The 24,625-nt window shown below is 42.1% G+C and overlaps 1 protein-coding gene across 6 annotated transcripts in view; it reads right to left on the bottom strand.

Annotated features, from left to right (window-relative positions):
• The window catches only part of KIF26B (kinesin family member 26B), a 404,391-nt gene that overhangs the window by 229,328 nt on the left and 150,438 nt on the right, over positions 1-24,625 (bottom strand). For all 6 annotated transcript variants that reach the window (XM_037895351.2, XM_043543371.1, XM_043543373.1 and 3 more), the window contains one exon: positions 10,308-10,474. In XM_037895351.2, the coding sequence (XP_037751279.1) occupies positions 10,308-10,474 (167 nt within the window). The remainder of the gene's footprint in view (positions 1-10,307; positions 10,475-24,625) is intronic.

Genomic DNA, 24,625 nt, shown 5'->3' with positions numbered 1-24,625 from the left:
GACCTGGGAACTTTAGGCGGGTTTTGCCCTGCCTAGCAAATGTCAAATAATATAATAATGGAAAAGCCAATATTGGATTCAGCAGATAAAGAATAGGAATATAATTAATATCAGTCAACATGGTTTGTAACCATGTCTTGTCAAACAAACCTGATTTTATTCTTTAATTAGATTACAAGTTTGGTTGATAAAGGTAACTGTAGGTCATACATACATAGACTTTTTGCATGGTGTTTGACTTAGTACACATAACTTTCTGATTAAAAAATTAGCACTATAAAATATCAATAGAGCAAATATTAAATGGATTAAGAACTGGTTAACTGACAGGCCTCAAAAAAGTAGTTGTCAACTGGGATTTGTCAGTAAAGGGGAGTGTTACAAGTGGGGTTCCACAAGGATTGGTACGAGGCCTGATTATTCAACGTTCTCTTCAATGATATGGAAGTAAATATAAAATTACTGTTGATTAAATTTGTGGATGCCACTTTGATGGAGTGGTAAATAATGAGGACGACAGGGCAGTCAGACAGAGCAATCTGGATCACTTGGTGAGCTGGGCCCATTCAAACCAAATGTGCATTTGCCTCTATTAAAACAAAGTTCTACATCTAGGAACAAGGAACGGATGCCATGGAGGAGCACCTCAGCATAAGCTCCCAATGCATTGCTGTGGCGAAATGGGCTTATGCAATCCTCAGATCTATAAACAGGGGAGTAACGAGTAGGAGGAGCAGTGATTTTATCTGTGTATATGGCATTAGTGAAAATCTATATAGGAATATTGCATGTAGTTCTGGTGTCCACTATTTAAAATGGACACTGAAAAACTGGAAAGGGTGTAGAGATGAGCCACAAAAATTATTTGAGGGCTGGAGATAATGCCTCAGAAAGAGAGAGAGAGACTTAGGAGGTATGTATCCTAGGAGCAGGGGTGAAAGTAACTCCAGACACTTATTGGTACCGTATAAATACCTTCACAGAGAGGAAATACTGGGTACAAAAGGGCTCTCTAATCTAACAGAGAAAGGCATACCAAGAACGAATGGCTAGAAGCTAAAGCCAGACAAATTCAAATTGGCAATTAAGCACAAATGATTAACAGGGAGGGTGATCAACCACCGGAACAAACTACCAAGGGAAGTGGTGGATTCTCCATCTCTTCATGGTTTCAAACCAAGACTAGATGCCTTTCTGGAGGATGTGCTTTAGCCAAACAAGTTATTGGGCTCAATACAGGGTAACAGCATGAAATATAATGGCCTGTGTGATACAGGAGGTCAGACGAGAAGATCTAATGGCCCCTTCTGGCTTTAAACTCTATGAAACTATGAAGCCCAGGGAGTGGAGCATCCCAGAGTGCCTGGGAAGCCAGGTATCTTGGGGGCCAGTCAGCCCAGCATCCCACCAGAAGAGCACCTGGGCAGATCAGGGGGCTTCTGAGCCAGGCAGCTGGTAGCTCACAACATAGCCTAGGGATCCCCGGGCACTAGGTAAATAGGCAGGAAACCAAACAGGCAGTTTTGCTGGAATTATGATGTTCTCACGTAACATTTTGATCCTGTCAAATGGGAATTTCTTGGTTATGTTTTTGTCTCCTATACTTCAATGCAAAGCATTTCAATCACTCAAGGGTTCACAAAATGTTGGCAGCCTGCAATCCCACACAATAAAATGGTGGGAAATGTGTGAATTTTCATTTATTTTCTCCCCAGCTTCACACAGATCTGCTTACCAGTCTTTCTGATGAGAAGATATTTCGTTTTCATAGAATAATCCTACCATCCCAAAGACACCATCATTCACATTTTTCAGGAAGTTCCTCTGTCATTTCAGCTCTCCTTCTTTTCAAATGACTGTGCACAGGGGCAGGAATCTAGCCTTGAGAATTCTCCCGGAGGAGAGGCTACAATGGCATACAGCCAGTGGAACTAGGTTCTGCACCAGTCACCAGCCACTCCAAAATACAGGGCATACAGAAAGAAGCTCAGTACATAATGGGAAAGGAGGTGGGTGGTGGGAGGAGTACAACTCCAGTAGACCAGAGTACAGCTGGTGTATGGTCACCTAAGGTACATTGCCACCTTTCTGCAATTACAGCAGCCTCTAGGCTGCTTAAATTCATGTCAGAGCCAGGGTAGCAAGAATCAAGAAACTGTGACTGGCTCTCTGATGGCCACAGATGCCCCATTCCTGCTGCGTCAAGTGGGTCTCAGCACAGGAGACAGTCTGGCTCATAAGCACTTATTTTCAAAATTGGCCTCTAATGCTCCATGCCCACTGCCTGAGATTGAGATGCAGAGAACACACAACTCCCTGTTAAGTCAAAGGGTACTACAGGTGCTCATCACCTCTGAAAAATCAGCCCCTAAATCCAAAACCCAAGGCACCCAAAATTAGAGGCCATTTTTAAAAATGTAACCCATAACTTTTCAGGCTGACTGAGATCATTGTGATTGCAGCTCTCCCTGCTCGAGCTTTAAAGTAGAAATATCTGTGGAAATGATTTACAGAAGTTTTTAACTTGCTGCCAACACTCCCACTGACAGACTGTTTATGGGTTTTTAATCCTAGTAGTCCCCATTTTTCACAGTGCGCGCGCGATGTGTTAAGGAGAGGAGAGTGCAAACACCGGCCGCATTTGTTATCACGTATTTCTTCAGATGCCCAAAATACAACCCACAATGTAACCGTTAGATATAGCTTGGTCTATGAATGAAAGAGAATTCTGTTAGGAACTGCATAATTTGGACAGCAAGAAACCAAAACATGTATTCATCTAAGCCTCAAAAAATAATTCCCCTCAAAGTTGTTGAGGTTGGCACTTTCTTTTGGCATTTGATACTTTTAAAGCCTTGTGTCCACCAGGAAACTGAAACATTGCTTGAAATAGCTGTCAGCAAAGGGTGCATCTAAACCAAGCCTCAAAACGGTTTAAAGAGGTACTGTCAACCTGAACAATCTGCAATTAGCCAATTTCAAAAAATGCGAGTCTCTAACAGCATATACAGAATTGGATAAGGAGTTTCTGCTGACCTATACTCAGTCTTTTCCTAACAATGGAGAGTGTGCTGCTGACCCAAAAGTAACATGAACAAACATACTCTGGCCCATTCTTTCTCCCCTTCCTTTCCACTCATGCAGATGCTTACTGCCAAGGCAACTCTCTCTTCAAAAACAGACTCCAACTAGAGACTGCTAAATTGGAATTAATTTGCAAACTGGACACTATTAAATTAGGCCTGAATAAAGACTGGGAGTGGATGTGTCATTTCACAAAGAAAAACTATTTCCCCATGTTTATTTTTCCCCCTACTGTTCCTCACACATTCTTGTCAACTGCTGGAAATGGCCCACCTTGATTATCACTACAAAAGGGATTTTTTTCTCTCCTGCTGGTAATAGCTCACCTTACCTGATCACTCTCATTACAGTGTGCATGCTAACACCCATTGTTTCATGTTTTCTGTGTCTATAAAATCCCCCTACTGTATTTTCCACTGCATGCATCCGATGAAGTGAGCTGTAGCTCACGAAAGCTTATGCTCCAATAAATTTGTTAGTCTCTAAGGTGCCACAAGTACTCCTTTTCTTCTGTTTCAGTTTCACGTTTGCTAGTGGCAAACACCCTCTTGCGGCATATGGGGAAGAGTACGCATGTGACCTCCACAGACCACAGTATTACCAAACACAGACATTCAAAATCCTGAGTCAGGACCCCCAAAATCATGGTGGTTGTCTTACAAATCACAACAACATTTTAAAATTAATAAACACTGGGTTCTTTTTATTTGCCTTCTGGTTTTTGAGGCTTTAGGGTTCGTATTTTCAGGCTTTCCTCCACAAGCAGGAAGGCAAGAAACATAATTTCCCCCGCCCCTGTTAGGATATAGATATACAGGCCTGTCTGTAAAGGCCTATACTCTAAGAATTTAGGTGTATTCTTATCACTTGGCTAGTTATAGAGGTATAAAAGAAAGAATCAAAATCACTGTCTGCTGGTGTAAGGTCCTTCTCTTACTGTGACAGTCTGAGGCCCTGTTCTTAGGCTAAGGCCTTTGGCTAAGCAACAGAGGCGGCCATAAGCTGGGAAGCGACCGGTCACATCCTCACATTCCAACCTAGTCACATTGAAGTAAGGTGCTATTGGGCTGTTAGGAATACAATCCTGTCCTGATAATGCCTATCACCTCCAGAGAAAAGGAAGTGCCTAGAAAATGTAAAAGAAAACTTAGTTTGATAGCATCCTGTCTGGCAAGAACTCACTTATCAATAGCTGGGATGTGAAATCCTCACTTCTGTATTGTTTTGTCATTATAGTTCCCACTTTGCTATTGTTTGTCTGTATAATCTCTGGCTGGTTCTGTGATTGTTCCTGTCTGCTGTATAATTAATTTTGCTGGGTGTAAACTAATTAAGGTGGTGGGATAGAATTGGTTATATAATCATGTTACAACATGTTAGGATTGGTTAGTTAAATTTCAGGAAAATGATTAGTTAAGGTATAGCAAAGCAGAACTAAGTTTTACTATATAGTCTGCAGTCAATCAGGAAGTGGGGGGGGGGGGGGGAATGGGAACAGGGAATGGGGGTGGGGAAATTGGAATCATGTTTGGCTAAGGGCAGGAATGGGAACCGGGGCACAGGTGTAAGGCTCTGTGGTGTCAGAGCTGGGAAGGGGGAACTAAGGAAGGAAACTGAAATCATGCTTGCTGGAAGTTCACCCCAATAAACATTGAATTGTTTGCACCTTTGGACTTCGGGTATTGTTGCTCTCTGTTCATGCGAGAAGGACCAGGGAAGTAAGTGGGTGAAGGAATAAGCCCCCTAACAGCCCCCTTCAGTGAAAGCTGCAATTATCACATAATCACATTGCAGCTTTAAGAAAAACCACCAAATATCATGAAACTTGTCATAAAATCACCGAGAGTTGACAATGCTAAAAGCAGAGCATGAGTATCATCATCATTTGTGTGTCTAATAAATACACTCAGTACTAGTGCTCAGAGTGAAGATGACCTTCTGAGCTGTACCTAATGCTTTCTGAATAACAGCTCAATGGATATTTTAAGAGGGGGCTCTGTCCAATACTTCCTCCCTTAAGCTCCATATACCTGATGTAAAATGTAGCCGTATAGAATGGGAATGGATTTCAATAGCAGAAGGGAAATTGTTTCAACTTCCCCTTCGATGTGGTGGCAGAAGTTTAAGGTGGTATTCCCCAGTAGCCCCTTTCAACACATCACTGCATCAGTTCCTCCCCAACCTGTCAAACCAGAGAGCCACGCAGAGTGCATGTGAGAGAAAGGGTTACGAGCAGTTTTTCCAAGAGAGGAGGCAGTTGTAACTGGAGCACGTCCCATGCTGAGTAGCTGCACGTCTGTTACGTGTGAAGCTAGGGGTTTTATTATCGTTTCCTCCCAAAATAATAAATATTTCAAAAATTTGGACATCTCTGTATTTTAACTGAAAAACATTTCCTGACGCATCTGTGAGTGCAGTAGTGTGTAGCCTCTGACTGTTCCTCAAACCTTGGAAAGGCATAGAAAATGAACCCAAGACATATTTTCAGGTCACTTTCAAGAGTCCCTGCTCTCCTGTCAGGCTCAAATAATCAGAATACAGTGATATCAGGTTTCAGAATGAGCTTGCTATTGCTCAAGACACTATTATATTTCCTGGCCAGTGACAGAAAACAACCTTTACAACCACAAAAACAGTGTAAACTGTTACAATTTTTCACATCTCAAGAGAAACTGGCATTCATGCTTTTACTCTCCTCCTGAAAAACCAGGAGGGTCGGTCCCTCACACAAGAGCAACCCGCCCAGTGCAAATATGGCAAATGAGGAGCTGGACTGGGATACTGGTGACAGACTAATGCTGGGAGGACCACCGGAAGATTTTGGTACCATGCCTCACTGGTACCATCCTTGCTGTTCCCTGAACATTTTGAATGACTAGCAAGGTTGCCTACAGCTCTACATGTAAAGCTTGGATATATAACGCAGAGCAGGGAAGGCCAGATGAGCATATAAAGCCTTCTGTCTGAAAGAGAACAAAGATTAATCCCAGAAGTTTCCCCCCTGCCCTCATCATAGGCCCAGCTCAATTCCCACAGAAGTCAATGGGCGACAGAAGGGCTAGGGAGGCTGGTCCTAACAGATTGGTCTTGCTTGGTACTTATTGATGCTTAGCACAGTCATGCTCCTTTGGCCTGCTGGAAACTCCACGAAGAGACCAGAGAGGCCAACACTAGGAGGTGGTTTTCCTCCTGCTTGTTTTTGAGGAGGCAGCACTGGCATGTTCCGCTGCCCCAGTTGGTGCTGACATCGTCCTGCATCCAGGGCCCAGTAGGAGGTTGATGCTAACCCCATCTTTCAACCCACCATGCATGGCCCACATGTGAGATGCAGCATGTGACAAAGACACGAAATGAGTGACCAAAAAAAAAAAAATTATTCATGCAGGAAATCTAAAATGCTATGGGATTGATTCTTTTAGTATAAACAACTCTTCCTAGAACCTCAGTTTCATTAAAAGTTATTTACATCACAAGTGAAGTAACAGTAAGTCGTGAAGAGACACCTAATTTGCATGGAACACAGGTAACTGAGATTAAAATTAGTGATCTCCCTTAAAATGAAGGATGTTTGGTAGGTTTGGTGCTAGCAGCCAAATAGTACCTCTGACTAAATTCAGCCACTCAACCAAGACAATTGTTTGGTGTTTGGAATGTGTTATTTATATCTGCGTTATCTGGTATTTCCTAAGTTTGCCAGCACAGTCCTTTTGGCAATTTTCACTTTTCGTTACTATAGAATATTCACAAACTTGCCCATGGCAATTTTGGATCTAACATGAGCACTGGGATGGCTCATGTTAGATGATTGACAGGTCTCCAGGCTTGTCAGAAGTCCAAGAGTCATTGCAGTCTTCAGAGGAGTCCCCAAGGCTAGCAGTTGGCCCCAGGCTAAAGTCATAATAAGTGCTGCTTAAGAAGATCAGAAAAAATAAGAGCTCAGCTGTTCTCAGCCTGCTCCAACACTGCGACACTTTGTTTCTACCTGAATTTCAAGAAACTTCACAGTCAAAAGTTCTTAACCTGGTGTGTGCTTCATCCTAAAGCATTTCAGTCATTTGTTTCACCTCCAAGGGATGAGTCTTTACATCCAAGTATCCCTTGAGATGTTATCACATTCCAGTATGCAATCCAGACTAGTGAGCGGTTGTGTCACCACGTGACCTGTAACCTTGGGTGCCTCACAATGCTTTGCTGCTGTAACTCCAACCGGGGCTGCTCACAAACAGCTTGCAGATCACACCCTGAGCATCTGTGTATAGCTGCAGTGCTGGTCTAGGAAGCAATGACCCCAGCAGCCTGTCAGCAACACACCAGCCACACTCTGGCTTCCACCAGCCTTGGTTACTACTTGCAGGGTGACCCAACACACAGCCAGTCCCGAATTTTCTCCCAAACATGTGGTCTGCACTGTCCAGCCCTCTTCTGCACAATTCAGATAGTATAGGTCTGTTACCTTGAAAGGGATCAATATTCAACAGCCCGCTAATTTAGCTGGAGTTACCAAACAGGTCAGTTTAATCAGAACTGATCCAGTGTTGTGTTTAAAGAATAAAACAAGTTTATTTAACTACAAAGAAATAGATTTTAAGTGAGTACAACTACAAGGTATTAAAGTCAGAAATGGTTACAGGAGAAATAAAGATAAAACACCTTCTAGTAGCTAAAACTTAAACTAGACTCGGTTCAAGGGAAAATCTTCACCACATGTTCCCGGAAACAGGGCTGACCAAATTCTCCAGCCAGGATTCTTTCCCTCCTTCCCCACAATCCAAAAATCAAAGGGCTGGTTCCTTTGTCATCTTAGGCGAAAGAGATATAGGGGGAGAGAGAAAGACTCTCTGAGGTGTTTTTGGCCCTCTCTTTTGTAGTCCAGTCACCCTTTGAAATGCACTTTCCTGAGAGTTACCCCGAGATAAAGTTCCTTCCCACTATGAGGAGAGAGACATGGAGTCTCATGGTGAGAGAGGTTCCATGTTGTTGTTTGCTAGGTTTACCTCCTCCCCTGACTTGTCTGGTAAACACATTTCAGTCCTGATTTCAGCTTACATTCATAACTTTACATATAAATATTGCTATGTACATTTCACCAGGATATTATTGATCAGTGAGCTATTCCTTTTCAAATTATACCTGACAAGGCACATGCTGTACAAAGATTAATACAATATTACAATAGTGAGGTGTGAATACAGGGGTGTATTCAGTCAGAGATGTGTTTTATCTATTTGGGGTAAATACTATAGGTCTTTACTTAGATTATAAAAAAAAGCAGCTTCTACAGAGCTCCTTTACTCTCCAGACTCAAATTAGGAAATTGCCCAGGCAGTTCTTGAATTTACTGTTGTCTGTATAGTAAAATATGTCAAATAAACTGACCACAGTGGATAATTACTGCTCTGTCCAAGCTCCACCTTTAAACAGGAAACAGAAGGCTTGGCATTCTGGCTACTTCATCTCATCATGCTGCAGCACACCAGTGGGTCTGATTTTTCACTGCCTTGCCCCTTATAATCATTTACACCTGTGCAAAGTGCAGGGAAGAGGTAAAATGCTATCATTCTAATGGTAGCTTCTTAGACCCATTTTATCCAGGTGTAAATGATCACACCATGTGCAAGGCAGGGGAGAATCAGTCCCCTACACTCTGAAAACATGAGCAGTAGATTCCCCTTATTATAAGTAAAGCAAAGTGTGCTTGGTTTAGGTTGATGTCTTAGCCATCATTCCACATGATACAACCGGAAGCCCAGAACAGGACTGCTTTATGGTGTGAAGATATTATGTCTTTATATAGTATTCAAATATGGGTCCACTTTTGTCATGCAACGTGCGCTTTTTTTTTAAAACAAGAGACAACAAAAAGATGTGGGATCTCTGTGATTTCTGGCTTACAAGCAGATCCTATCCAAAAGTTCGCATCATGAACTGGAGACTAGCAAGAACTTTCCACTGGCTCCACTTTAAATGCTATGATTTGCACTATGGGTTTTGAATGGGTTTCATTAATTTCCTGCATTTTACTGAAATTTACTTGGAGAAAATAAATCCTCTCTACGTGAACAGTCAGTGAACACTTAGCAAATGGGGCAAATCATCTTCATAAATCTACTTAAGTCAGTCCTACTAAAATAATTGCTGATCCAAATCTGCACTCCAATTGGATATTACCATGCAAGAAGGCTCGACAAATCTCGCTGAAATTGCCTGTGATTAAGTAGAAAATGACAGCAAAGCAGGACCACTGTCATCCTGCCATGCTCAGCTTTGCAGCACCACATTTATAATGGGAAAGTGGAAGAGCTTTCCCAGTTCTGAGGTAAATGGAGTCGGCAATGGTTCCTATTAAATGCTGTTTTTAATCCAACTTTTGTCATAAATGAAATGTATTGAGTGAGATTGGCTCAATATGTACAGCCCTCATCATGGGAAGGAACAAATCAAGTAAAGGGAATTTCTTCTTTTTCCACCTCTAGTGTTTTCAAAGTTCAGAAATCTGAAATATTTTTCCCCTTAAAAAGAAAGAGAATCATATGGCATTAATAACAGCTGGACCTCCAGGGATTCAAGAAGTGTGTCTCTGTTGAAAAGAGGTGGATGCTTAGAGTTGGCAACACAAATTTCAGCTGTGGCTAACTACATATATGTTTAAAATTTATCTGTGTTTGACTTTTGTAAGACATTTAATAAATGGAGGACCAGATCCTCTCTTAGGGTAAGTCAATAGAGTCAATGGAGCGATGCTGATTTACACCATCTTAGGATCTGGCCCTAAATGTTTTTTAAATGTTTAATCCAGCATCCATTTCCTTTGGCGAAATGTGGAAATAACTATATATATAGATCACATTGGCAACATACATCAATATTTGCTATTCCCAAGAATCCTATGGTATGCTGCTGAGATCTTCTATTCCATCATGCCACCCACATTCACACAGGCCATTTTGGTCACTCAGATTCTATGGTCCAATACAAACAGGGATGAATATATTAATCCCATTTCATCTTTTAACCAATAAATGTTCATACAGCAACAGTACATGGGGCATATACAAAAACCTACTGTACAGCCTGAATCCCAATTATTCAGCTCAGAACTCCAGTGCAGAAGGGTACTCAAATCATCCCTTTTCTGTTGCACTGACACCAGCCCTTTCAACACACCTAAGCTGGATCCAGGCATTCCAAATTGCCATGGAGAACAGGTGAAAAGTCTCTCTTACCTGGCAAAAAAGGAGGCCGCCACTGAGGTGCCGGTTGAAGTTTCACTGGCGACATAGGTGCTCTGGGAACCAGGGAAGCTGTACAAGGAGGGTTTATCTGCATTGTAGCGGTTCAGCACTGCTTCAGTCAGCCCCTCTCGACCAGTCTCTGTCATCAGCTGGGAGATCTGAGGACAGAAAGAAGGAGAAGGCTCATTAGATGTAGCCTGCTGCCTCACTCCTCTGCAACGTGATCTAACTTTTGGGGGTGGGAGGGATGGAAGAGGAGTGGTACATGTGCCACACTTTTGCGGCTCAGTGAATGAGCTTATTGCTTCCATGGTGCTGTTTTGCAGCATTCTGTATCGGTCCTCACCTCATTTTCATTAAAAGTAATGCGCTAAATGATTACCCCCTGACATCGTACGTTTCAATTATGTCTGTGGTCTTCCTTCCATTTGGAGGGGAAAGTGTAAACCATTATCCTTGCTCAGTTTCAGCACAGCAGGGCACAACGACATTAGCCAATGCTTATTTATTAGAGAAAACAACCACAAAGATCAGCGAGTACTGTATTGGTACTGAGAACCTACATTTTATTCAGGGCAAATGTGAATTGGATGATGGGCTCAAATTAGAAATGTAACAAGATATTTATTATTAAAGAAAAATATACATCTGCATTTGTTAAAGAAAGCAGCACTAGAGTATCAAGCATTTCTGGTGACACTTCTTTTTATAACAGCCCAAACAATCTGAGAAGTGAAGGAAAGTGTCATTCGGGGTCCAAGTGGACTATTTATTAGTTCTCTTGGAAACCAATGATATAGTCACGCAGTCTAATTCTCATTGATTTTCCTAGAGCGTTTTCAATACCATTGGATTTCTCCCTCCTGATGTCCCACTATAGCAATGGTTTTCTCCTGTTGGCATTATGTCCTGTACCACGTAAATGGAAAGTCTATCAAGGCAAATGAGGAATTGCTGTCCAGTAAAATCTCAGTCCCATTCAAGCCTCTCTGGGTTGAGTGTTGATGACTGTAACCGTGCAGAGGACAAAAAGCAATTTTTTTCTAAGTGCCAGGAAGAACAGATGCTGTTTGACTAGGACCTGATCCAGCTCCCACTAAAATCAATTGAAAGACTCCCTTGGACTTCAGTGGAAGCTGAGTCAGGCCCTGACAGAGCAGCCCAGCACAAGTGTGACTATTTTTCATTTTAAGATTCTAGCCTGAAATTCTGCTTCTGCTTGGACCTATGTCAGTACTTCATAATTCTCTATTGTACCTCAGACACTCCTAGTCCTTAAATTCCCTTCTCTTCTTTCCTTGTGGCACACACAATCACGTTTTTGCATACTTATCTGAGTGCACCTCTGCATTGCTAGACCCCTCCCAAATCATAGTTTAAATAGTTCCCCCCAAACTATTGCTAGCAACTGGTTTCCTTTATGATAGAGCTTCTTCCTTCCACAAAAGGTTTTCTAGTGTCCAATGTCCATCTATTCTATTCTACTCTGGTTCTTATGCCACCCTCATGCCATAGTATGCTTAATGCACTTCTAGAAGTGCATTAAACAATGTGACTAGAAACTATACAGAGCAGTCCTATCTTTCTCCCTGGGTGGGGGGGGGAGGAATTATGTGAGGGATTTTTTAATATGTATTTTGTGTTTGTGGTGCTATAATTTTAATTACTGAAGGTGAGGCTGACATGTGCCTTGCACTTGGAAAGGAAAATCTGAGGTTTGTGGAAGATCTTAGATCCTGCAGAAGCCCATTCCACAGTCTTGGATTGACCCATTACAAAACAAGATTTATCCTTAGGCTGGATGATTCCATTATGCCCGAGATGGACCTCATCCCTCGACTTTAGGCCTTCTTTTTAGACATTCTTGGCCCAGCCAATTGTATGTCTTGAAGATAAGGATCTTGAGTTTGACTTTATATTCCAAGGGGAGCCAGTGTAGACAGCAGAGGTTGCGCTGCACAATCTTCTCATCCACTTATTGCTCCCCCCAACCCCGTCTTGCTGATCTAGTGCATGGAAGGAGTAGCACTCTCGGTAGCACTATTACTAATAGTTTTAATTTGGCTTCCAGGATGTCTCACGCATTTCTACCATGCACTACAACCAAACATTACTCTCCAGCGCTCTACGAAGAGATAAAGTGTCTGCCTTCCTTGTGACATCTAAAACTGTTCCACACAATAGTCAGTCAGCCCATGCTTCTCCCAACCCTCACAAACCCAGCTAGGCAATGAGTGAGTTCCTCACAACTGTGCCCTGTCTCACCCAATTACTCAACAGAACTAGACTGTCATCTGTTGGAGTGGTCATCAGCTGAGGATGGCAGCACGCATCTAAGCCTAACCTTCTCTTGCATCCTCCACCCCACATACCTAAACTCAGGGAGACTGCCATTAATCAACAGTCAAGGCCAACAAGAGATATGGAGCTGGTATATCCTCCCATAGGAGCTATGGAGTTGTTGAAAGATAAGAAGTGGACGAGTTGAGTTATCTCAGTTGCAATTTGAAATTGTAGTTTCTCCACATACTTCTATGAGCCAGATAAGGATTTCCACAGCCTGTGCAACATATTTGTTTTAGCCACAACAGACCTCCAAAAGAGCAGGAAGGCGTGGCTGACAAGATGCACTCGTAGCCAACTGTGCCACAAATATTGATTATACTGTGTCAAAAATTGAGACAGCCAGAAAATATCCTTCACCTCATCTGTAGATAAACTGCAGCTAAACAGTCTCCACACTTGTGGAGACACTGAGAGTAGGAAGGTCGTGGATGTATATGAATGCAGAGCTGTCAGCATGAATAGAACAATGAAAATGTTAGAAATAAAGACGATCAAACCTATTCTGGATGCTTTCTGGAGGGTATGACCTCATGCCTCTTCAAAATTTGATTGGGCATTTTGTATACTGGCTTTTGTGTACCCCATTTTTAAAAACAGTGAAGTGTGCCCATGTTCCTCAGACCAGCACTATAAAATGCTCAAATACTCACTGGGTAGACATGGGGTGACTTTGAAAAGACATAAAAAGAGAATGTCCCCCCACCTACACACACATACACACGGAAACTGAATCAGCAAGTAGCATGTTTGTGCCTTTTAATACATAAAAGCAAAGGTCTTAAACAGCCACTACTTATCAAGTCACTTTTTCTTACACTAAAATATTAATCAAAGGGATTCAACAAGAAGCTGGAAATAACAGAAATATATTAAATCCTGAGTTTCTATGATATCATAGTATGTAGGGGATGGGATAGAGGAGACAAATACAGTTGAGTTGAGGAGATGAATATCCTTTTGTGAAGTACAAAGGAATTTTGTTTATGCAAGTGTACACTAATACCATTTTTCAGGATTTTCAGTAAAGCTTTTTGTAACACTGTACCAATATATTACTACTACCACCTAGCTCTTATGTAGCATTTTTCATCAATAGATCTCAAAGGACTACACAAAGGAGTATCATTATACCGAGTTTACAGATGGGGGAAACAGGTACAGGAAGGGACCTGATTTGCCCAAGTTCACCCAGGTGGCCATTTGCAGAGGCAGGAACAAAACACGTCTCCTGAGTCCCAGTCCAGGGCTCTATCCATGTTAAAAGGTTGGTACTGCTGTTCAAATTTGCATATGTGAAACATCTGTGTAATGATTACCACCATAGTCTGCAGGACAGACAGTGGTTAACAGTTCTCCTTCCTTTATCCGCACACACCCCTCTCATCAGTTGTTGCACAAAGCAGTAAACGGCTGGTGATATTTACACATCTGTCAAAAGCAGGCATTCTATTTCTAGTGTAGAAGTTTGCTAATCCCAGCTCCACCCACCTACCCGCCAGAAACTGGAGAGAAAACTCTAGAACACCAGGCCAGATTCTGAGTTGTGCCTCTCAGAATATACACCACAAGGTGGTGAAGGGCCAAGGCAGCTTCATGCCACTTTTGAGCCCCCACAATTTTTGGATCTGGCTGGGGATGTAAATGGCCCCCCAGTGTAAGTCCAAGCACTTCTTGAGGGGCTTGAATTTATGGTGCCATCCCACAGCTGTATATGGGCCATTCCATGGTGAGCGCACACACACCCCCGACACTCAGGAGTATGGCTGCCTATATGCCACCTACAGGATCACTTTGTACCCAGGAAGCTGCTAGCTGGGGGAATTGGGCTTTTTTCTGGCCCCTTTATACCACAGGAGCCATGAAAAGGGGCTTGAGTACAGTTGAGAATCTGGCCTGCTGTGTCTGGACTAGGAGACCAATCTTGAAAACTCTCACTCATTCCCACTGATGTCAAGGTGACTATTCATGAGAGTAAGGGCACGGGTAATTCAGATCTGGGAATCTATAAACAACTGATTTAAAGCTAACGTTATTGCATTTGCCTCTTTATTGGACCTGGCTACAGTGGTAAGTGGGTGGAATCCCACGACTCTCGTCAAAATTATTGTATCAAACAGAGCGAGCTGCAGATTTCCTGCCCGCTGGTGCACTTCATCCTCTTCTTAAGATGGTGCTAATTTATCCCTGCCAAGTCTGACATTCATATATGGGACTTAAAAATATATATTTGAGAAGAAAATAGTTTGCCTTTAGAACACATGAGGTGTCAGATATTTAAAAAACAAAAATTCACAGGGCAGACACCTGCAGTAACCCTTCCAGCATTTCCTTTCCTTCCCACCCCAAGTCAAATCCTGTGATCTAGCATCAACACAATCAGTCTATCTTTCAGGAACAAAGTATCAAAGTATGCCCAGCATATACATTAGGCTGTTCAGTGATGTTGCCGTCTGACCCCCAGCTATAGACTGGTTATGAGAGCGCATTCTGGATTAAAAGACCTTAATAGATTTTCCCATTCTCTCACCTCTCTCCTCTGTGAATACATGCATTCCTTGTACCTCATGGTTTAACACAAGTCAATAGGACACATTTTGAGAAAGTCTTTTGTTAAAATATTGGCAGCACATCACTGCCTCGATCAGCAGCAAAAGACAAAGCATGGAACAATGCAGCCTTTCATGCTACAACAAAAGCTTCCGAGTGAACGTGGGACAAAACATATGTCGCTCCTCAGGCCCCATTTGTTGTCCTGTTATAAAAATGAGACACCTCCTCTTTTGCCACATCCTCAGAGTGAACAGCAATGGCTGGTGATAGATCATGGTTTAAATTCTCTACTTTAGGAGAAAAAAAACATGGACTTGTAGTTTAACCACAGAACTTGATGTTAGAACCCTGGCTGGCTATCCCTACCCCTATTAACTAAACCTCAGGGCACCTAAGTTTCTCCATTTGTAGAATGGAGTTAATAGTATTTACATAGTAGGGTGCAATTCATTAATGTTTGTAAAGCATTCAGTTGAGATCTTCAACTGGAAGGTGCTGTAGAAAAGCACATATTATTACTTATGTCATGGCTGAAGTTTGCCTTGCTTTGGAGGGAAGCAGAACATTTGGGGGCCACCATTAAATCTAGTTAAATTCAGCAACTACTTAACAAATTAGATGCACAGACTATCAGTGTCTGAGATACTGAATTTAAGCTAAAAACCTGTTACTGAAGGTTATTTGACACAATCTGCAGTATTCAGCAAGAGATCCTTCTAATCAGGGAAGAGATAAGATTGCTAGCCACAGGAAGGTGATAATAGAAATCTCTCTCACACACACACACACACACACTTACTTACTTTTCCTGGGCAATCTATTCTTTCTTTCAAAACAGTATAGAGGTTTCCATCCAATATTAACCCTTAAGGAAATGCCTGTCTGGCTTAGCATTTCAGAAAAAAAGGAATGCATCTGATGAAGTGAGCTGTAGCTCAAATAAATTTGTTTCTCTCTAAGGTGCCACAAGTACTCCTTTTCTTTCTTCTAAAAGAGATCACTCTAAAAGATTACTAGATAACGAGGTTATATTTAAAGGATACCTTACCCAAACTCCCTATACACCACGAGCATCATAAATATTTTGGAAGAAAGTTTAGTAGCCTTACTTTTGTTTTGTTATCTCCATCATGTTTCATAAAACTAATGAAAAGCAATCACAGCATGTATTATCTACCATAAAAGCCCAAGGCAGTATTTTTAGGTGAAACACAATACAATCAGACTTTTGGTTTCCCTCAAATCTTTTGGGTGTGAAACTTGGTTTCTGATTACTTCTTTGTTGACACTTCTAATCTGACCCTCACCCTTCAGATATGAAGCCATTTCCCCTTTTGAGCTACTCCAAAATGCAGTATAAATGTGGAATATTTGTTCTTCGCATGTCTCCATCCTGCCCAGACCCATGAATGAAGCAACATAATAGAACAGTCACTGAAGATACAACTCATGATGCAATAAATCTAATTGCTCAAATCAATTCCAATCTTTCGTCACTGATTCAACCTGAAACATTTTAGTTTTCATTTAAAAAAAAAAAACTTGTCTTATTTGATTTTTCATTTGCTTAAAAATAAGAAAACTTTAAAAAATACTGATTAATGATTTAGCGAAACAAAATAATGTAATAGCAGCCTTGGACAAATCAAGCCTAGCGAGATATGTAAAGCAAGTAACTTCTACCATGGCAGGACCAGGGCTTATAATATACTTTCAATTACACCTCAATTACTCGCTTCCTAGGTAACCGAATGTCTGCTTTTCAGCTCTACGCAGGAAATGTTGATACTCTGCTTCGAAGGGAGAAGCAAAATGAAGAGAGAAGAGGGAAGACTGCCCTTCTCAGGAGTCAGAGTAACAGCCGTGTTAGTCTGTATTCGCAAAAAGAAAAGGAGTACTTGTGGCACCTTAGAGACTAACCAATTAGCTCACGAAAGCTTATGCTCAAATAAATTGGTTAGTCTCTAAGGTGCAACAAGTACTCCTTTTCTTCTCAGGAGAATACAAACTATTGGACTGCCTCTCAGACTTGATCTAAGCAATTTTCCCCAGGTGCAAGCCACTTACTGAGCCTTTTGAGATTGAAGGCAAAAGCCCTGCCCAAAGGTGGTGTCATTCTGGGAAGAAAAGCACCAAGTTCAGTCCTCCAAGAACTGCAAAAAAGGCCACTTCGGATCAGCAGCAAGCAGAACCAAGGATTGGTCCTCCAGCAGCTAGAAGGGCTGGGAGCAGGCAGAAGCCAACCAGAACGTAGCAGGCAAGATAAAAAGAGCCAGCTTCTTCTTCCAGTGACCGTTCTGGGTGAAATTGGGACAGGGAGGAAGGATATCCCCCTGCTGTAACCGAAGAAGCCTGGCCTGACAGTACCTGTTGTTCCGAACTCTGACAGTACCTGCTGTTGAGCCAGGATATGTTTGGTCATTTTAAAGCCAACGTGGCCCTTTTGAGCTGAATATTAATTTAATGTGGCAAAAATCAGATGGGCTTTCTTCATGAATCATTGGTTCAGGAGAGTCTAGGACAGGGCCATACTCTGCTATTCACCCAACTATCAAAATAAAGTTGGTACCTCAGGGTACAGAGTGAAAAGGAGGAGCAACCCCTTTTCCCAGAAAGACCATCATTTATCAAAGTAAAATGGGGGTTGTAATTTGAGGCCACTGGGGGAGAAGTGACCTTTCAAACCCCCACACGCACTACAGAGCACCAAGAACTTGCACTGCTTCATGTATCGGTCTCAAGCCACTTAACACAGCCAGATGGCAGCCCAGGCTTTCATTTGGACTTAGGCAATAATAACTCATGGGGTAAAGAATTTGGGACTAAATAACAAGAAGCCGCAGCTGAAGGGATTGTCGTAGCCTACAGTACCATGGCTTTACCCAGGGTCACTAGGCTAGATTTTTTTTCCTCCTGCAACGGCGTATTAAACAATGACAGCTTGAGGTCCTTGGCTACAACAATCCACTATTGATGCAGAAGCCAAGTGTAAAGGGAGTAGCTGCTAGACAAGAGTTCCCCTCAGAATACATTCCTTTGATAGGTAAGGGCCATGTGCTCCTGAACTGAAAACTCACATTACACAGTGTCTGGTGCTGACTGCAGCCTGCCACTCCGTGCAATCCAGAACCCCACCTTCCAAAATGGAGAATGGCCGGTGGTTTCTGCATCCTTATACAACAGCAGCTACAGAGTCAGTGTACCCCTCAGCCTCTGCGGAGCCACAACCGCAAATTAAAGCCACCCTCACCCAGCGTAACCATCCCTCCATGAGGGTGAATCCTCCTGGAGTGCAGGGAGGTACAAGTGGCATACGTGACAGCAGCAGGGAATCGCACACTACCACCCAGCTTTACATCCCAGTAACCTTGAATTCACCTCAACTCCAAGCCATTTTCCTCTGATTCCTGGCTCCTAAGAATGTTATCTCCTAAATTAGGGTGCAGTATTTTTGAAGGGATTTTTAATCTTTCCATGGTTTCCTTGGGAAAGGCAAAGAACCGCACCACTTACTCAGCCAATTGGCCTCCCTCCCTCTTCCTTTCACCCATTCACTCAATAGCACTCATTCTTTCCCTACCTTTTGAACTTCATTTGCAGGGCAATGGCTGTGCCTGGACCTGAACATTTGTAGTCCACATTTTAACCTTCCTCTCTTCTAAAGAAATATTCAATAGGAATTGTGGAGGCGGGGGGTGTTTCTGGCAACAATCAAAGCTTTATTACAAACAGGAAATCTGCCCTATCAAGCCTCTGCCACTGGCTCCTTCACTTGAGCAGTATAATCCCCCAGAGAAAATAATTTAATAAACATAGGAGGGTGTATCCCGAAGCTTCTTCAATCACTTAGACTTTTGGGAGATGCATGTTTTGATTTGGCCTTGTTATACTTTCTGTTCTGTTAAATTGCCAGTGCCCCCCTGAACTATGTTGTCCATTGAAGAAACAGAACTCTTAAGTATAAAGAGAAGCAGTATACCAAGGCAGACAAAGTACAGATCAAATCTGCCTCACAAGGTCCTATTACATGGACTATAGCTGAGTCCTGTTTCCTATAAAGGTGCCTCTTGAGCAGAGGAGCAATTACGTTTAAAAAGGTAAAGGCTATGGGGAAACCACAAGCCCTGCAGCATTTCCAAGGGGAACATTCACAGGATAGTCAAACATTCAGGGAGAAGAAATGTGTCCTCCTTGGGGGCTGCACCTGCGCTCATGTGGAAACTGCAGGTCCAAGTATGCAATGATCCATTTTAAACCGAAGTGGCCAGGAAAAATGTGGCTTCTCCTAGAACTGCTGATATATCCTTAAAGCATGGTTGCCCTCATTTTATGACTGACCCACTTTTCATAAAAGTGAGGATTATATAGTGTTACAAGAAACATTCAAGGCCTCTGCATCTAACATCTCTTACCAGCAATCATGAGGAATTCTTCCATTTCTCCCCGAGGAAGCAAGTCACAGGATAACATATCGCTAGGCAGATAAGCTAACCCCTTTTTGAATGCCAGGGGACTCTTCAGACAGGCTAATTCCCCTGGGGTCAGAATGAACCCTGAAAACCTCATAACTAAGATGTGCAAGCTGTTTGGCAGGCTACAGAAAGCCAAGAAAAAGAAAATTTAGGGTTAGATTAAGCACTTGCTGTTAGCCCAGTGTGAGGGGAGATGCACAGCTGTGCCACCAGAGGGGTAACTCGGGGAAGGAATCTGTCTTCTGAGAACCACAATTCCTTCACTATTCCCCATTGACTCCCTCCCTGGGGATAATAATCTATTGCTGTGCTGGCTGGCACATTATGGGGTGGAGTTAAGACTGACCATTCTTGTGCAGAGTGGGAGAGGGGGTAGAATTAGCGGATTCCCTGCCCCCTCAATTCACCCCTAGGCCTGCAGCAGTAACTGCAAAAAGGCTGCACAAGGGCCACGGGGGGGGGGGGGGGGGGGGGAGGAGGGAGGGAGATCTTACTCCCTCTTAAACTCTGTATGGCTCCCCAGAGCTGGGCCATGATCAGGCCCTTTGTGAGTAAGCTGATCCTGTTCAAACAGCCTAGGCCCAAATCGCCCCCTCTCTCAGAAAATACCACAATAGATGGTTTGAGGGAGAGAAAGTGCACAAGGTTCCCCACATGGAGTTTCTTCCAAATTATTCCATGGGGAGGGGGACGGGTATTAATACTAGCAACACCTGCCAATAACATGGTAGTGCAATAAAATGGCTTCCCATCCCTGGAGTTTGCCTCCAACCTTCATAAAATACCTCTTTTAAAATGGCTAATTTATGAAAGATGTTAATTCTCTTAATTACCTGCATTTCCTGCTGCTATGTCATAAATCGTACAGATGGAAATGGTGTTTTTTTTAAATCCAACTTTTATTTGCTGCCAGATTTGCAACAGGACATTCTTTTTCATTGTTCAGTTTAAACATGTATTTCACACTTCCAGATTCGGTGCTTATATTTAATCCCTTTGTTGTGTCAGGTACTTTTCAGACATCAACAGCTACGGCCAGAGTAGCAGTGCTAAACGCACTAAGTTAAGAACTGCGGTAGCAATGTAAGATTCGTGTGGGTGAAAGAATGTGTACACTGTGTGTGTGTGTGTATGTGCGCGTCTCTACATTCACATGTGTGCAATCTGAAAGTTGGGGCAGGTCTGTTCTGCAGCTGAAGCACAGAATTTTAGGTTAATTGCTGAGCTAGGACAAACTTAGGCAAACCTTCATTTTGCTGACCAGTTACTATTCTACCCGTCATGTCACGACATTATAAGAAGTTCAAATCTTACGGTAGCTGCTACCACATCACCAGCAGCAATCTGTAAACCACTGACCTTTCACTTCTCTTCTGACAGGAACAGTACTTGAAGCTACCAGAGTATGTCAGCATGTGGGCTTAACTTAAATGGCATTACTGACCCAGAAAGCAACCTCTTTCTATCTATAATAAGCAATATAAAGTAATTCTTCATACAGAGACATCTAAACTGGATCATTAGTCTTTACTTCAAAGAAATATGACAAAGTTCTGCCATGAAGAAGGGGGTGGGAGGAGGAAAGAAAAATTATTATTCTGCATTTTCAATATTTTATAGAAACAGATACACAGGGCAACTAAACAAACAGACCAGGGGAGAATTTTTCATTCTATTGGATTGCATTACTCTAAAGACCAGTGAAGGAACGTCACCAGTTTTCCCCAGCTTAGATTCTTGTCATGTTTAATGCACAAGAATGCTACATATGCAAATTCTGCCCATCCTACTAGTCACCTCAAGACTTTAGTTCTCTTCTTGGTTCTAATCAGTACATACTTCACCATTGTCTTTTATCCAGCTGTTCTTTGCTAGTGTAGTCAGATTGTTCTCCACTAGCATTTCCCATCCCCAAGGGATGCAGCAAATATCTTGAACCCATTTAGAATTTAATGTCATTTCATCTCCTTCCCCTTCCCCACAAAGTAGTAATAGGCTGAGATGATTTTTTTTCAAAGCTTTTTATGTATACAGTATTTTTGAAATTACTGCCACAGATTTAATTATAGTAGTGTTGGCAGATGCCACAAATTCTTCTCTCCCCAAATATATTGTACGTCATCATTCCTCCTATGGTTATCAATACAGTACTTTATAAAAGTAAAGACTAGGCCAAGAAATGGGTCTTGCAACTAAGGCACATGCTTTTCAATAACTTACTTTGTTTCAAAAAAGCAGGTGGCTGTTCTCTGCTAATTCGACTGGTCTGATTTTGTGGTGTTGAGTAAAATTTTCAAAAGCCCCTAACTGGCTTAGGAGTAAATTTCCAATGATTTTCTATGACACGTAGACTCCTGTATCACTTTTGGAAAATGTGACAGGCTCCTAAATCACTAAGGTTGTTTTGAGAAATGTACCCATTGGTTCAAATCCCACTCATCTTACTCAAGCAAATAGTCCCACTGGTTTCAGTGGGTCTACTAGATGAGTTTGCCAAGCAGAACATGGCCCTAAAGGGCTCAACTATGCCTAGATAGACCCACAGCTAGGTAAGAAGTGATGAGGAACTGAGTCATCCCAGGGAGAGTTCTAGGAAGAATTGTTCTCCCAGGCCTGCAGAAGAAGTTAACCTGTGGCTACACGCCTAAACGGGCTACAGCAGGCTCTGCTCCATGTATCTGATCAGTTCCGTAGGCTGATGCAGAGGGGAACTGTGATTGTGCCCATGTGACACTTTTCCCCACCCACAGACACTTTTTCAGCCACAAAGGGAACAGGCACACTCTGGCCCAAAGGATATAGAAGCATGGCACTTTAAATAAAACGTTTTAATTAATTAATTAATTAAATAAATAAAGTAAGTGTGGGAAACTCATGACTGATTTTTTTTTTTTGGTTGCATTTTTACACCATCATATTTTTCTTCTACATGCTTTTCTCGACCTTTTTCATATATGATCATGCACTTAAAACTGATGAAATAAGAGTTAACCTCTCATCTACACTTATTAATTCTCTTTATAGTACTTTCTCTCTTAGCGAGTAGTTAGTATTTCAAAGAGGCAGCAATCTGAAGATATTCTGCGGAAATTCTTTTATGCCCAGATCCAGGAAAGCATCTCTTTTCAGGAGGGCAGTTAAGCATACACTTTAGCACTGTGCTAAATCAGGGCCTCAGGAACCCATCCTGAGAGGTGCTGAGTGCCCGCAACTCCCATTGGCTTCAGTGAGAGGTGCAGGCAGCAAGTATCACATAGGTGCAGGATGGAGTCCTTACTCTCCAGTCCTTAAACTGATGTCTCCTTTCTCTTGTGTTTGAGTCTATGTGGCATAACACTGCAGCAATTTCTTCCTCCAACTTTCCCCTCAGCATTCTGTGCACTTTCTAACAAAGAAAGACCTAATTTTTCTATCATTTCTGAATAACTAAGCAACTTCTCTCCTTGCTTCCTTCTGCTTCCCCTGTTGTGTACCTTCTGTATTTCTCTATGATCCTTTATAGCAAGAGTCTAAAGCTACAGAATAGCCAGTTCCTTCCTGTAAATTATATTTAGTGAACAAAACTCATTACCCACCTAAATAGACACAGCTCAACTGATATAACTGAAATTGCACTCACTTATCTAGTGACAAGTTCCGCCCAGTGTTTGTATGCAGGATCCATAATTTGGTTTCCTTTTTTGACCACTGATTACTAGATATTGTCCCAAAGATTTTAGCATTTCAATCCTAACTAATAGGACACATTAATAATAATGTTATGACGAGAGTTGGGGAAAGCTCACTGAAGCTGGTGCCCTTCATTCAGGATAAATGTACGAAGCAGTTAAGTCCCTTTTGGGAGTACGGTAGCTAAAATAATAGGCACCACTGCTGAGCTATGTGGGCAGAGGAGTTTGCTGGGGGCTGAATGCAAACACAGGAGGCTGAGTATTGTTTAGTGGAGGTATGTGTCTGTGTGCAGAAGCAGACAACAAGAGAAGTACTGGTAACACGGCCCTAGGAGAATGCAAAGATGGGGAACATTTGGGGACAGAGTGCTGGCTGGAAAGAGAGTTGGAACCATAAACGAAGAAACTGCCTCCTATTTGATTCCTACTCTGTTCAGAGAAACAGGATTTTGTGTTTATTCTTTGTAAATAAACAGGATTGCATCAGAGAAATATCTGAGTTCATCATCAATTTTTCCCACAAATGAAACAACCTGCAGGACACTGAATACTGGTTAACCACTCAGGTCAAAAGGGGTAATAATATTATTATTTCAGAATAACAGCCGTGTTAGTCTGTATTTGCAAAAAGAAAAGGAGTACTTGTGGCACCTTAGAGACTAACCAATTTATTTGAGCATAAGCTTTCGTGAGCTACAGCTCATAGTGAGCTGTAGCTCACGAAAGCTTATGCTCAAATAAATTGGTTAGTCTCTAAGGTGCCACAAGTACTCCTTTTCTTTTTGTGTATACTTTACAGTGTATAGTATACGCCATTTGTAGACCCACAATCCTATCATGCAACAGTCATGCTGAATTATATTGGCCTTTGGCTTTGTGCTAATTGGCTCCCTTTCCAGTTCCCTTTTTTTAATACTACTGTGGGGCACATTCCTTCCTCCAGGTCACCAATACACATTTGTAACAACAGTTAATTTCAGAGTTATCAGGGCTAATGGGAGTTGCCATGTAATTGTCTCGTTTCCAGTGAAGTCACCAGGCAGTTGCTACCAAAAAAAAAAAAAATCTCTGTTCTGCAGAAGCTATGTAATCAATTTGGAGTGACCTGTGCGTAAATTTAACCAGGCTGGTTCATCTAATATTAACCTCTGTCGTAATACATACACACCTGTCTTACTTTGAAGTTAATAATAAAAAGTGTCCTGCTGGGGTTTTTTAATTATTTTTTATGACAGCAGCAACCATCAGTTTTAACAAGAAATACATGGAA

The sequence above is a fragment of the Chelonia mydas genome, chromosome 3, assembly GCF_015237465.2.
Source record: "Chelonia mydas isolate rCheMyd1 chromosome 3, rCheMyd1.pri.v2, whole genome shotgun sequence".
In the NCBI taxonomy this organism is placed as follows: Eukaryota; Metazoa; Chordata; order Testudines; family Cheloniidae; genus Chelonia; species Chelonia mydas.
Note: the sequence above shows the minus strand (reverse complement) of the source record. Positions and strands in the feature narration are given on the sequence as shown.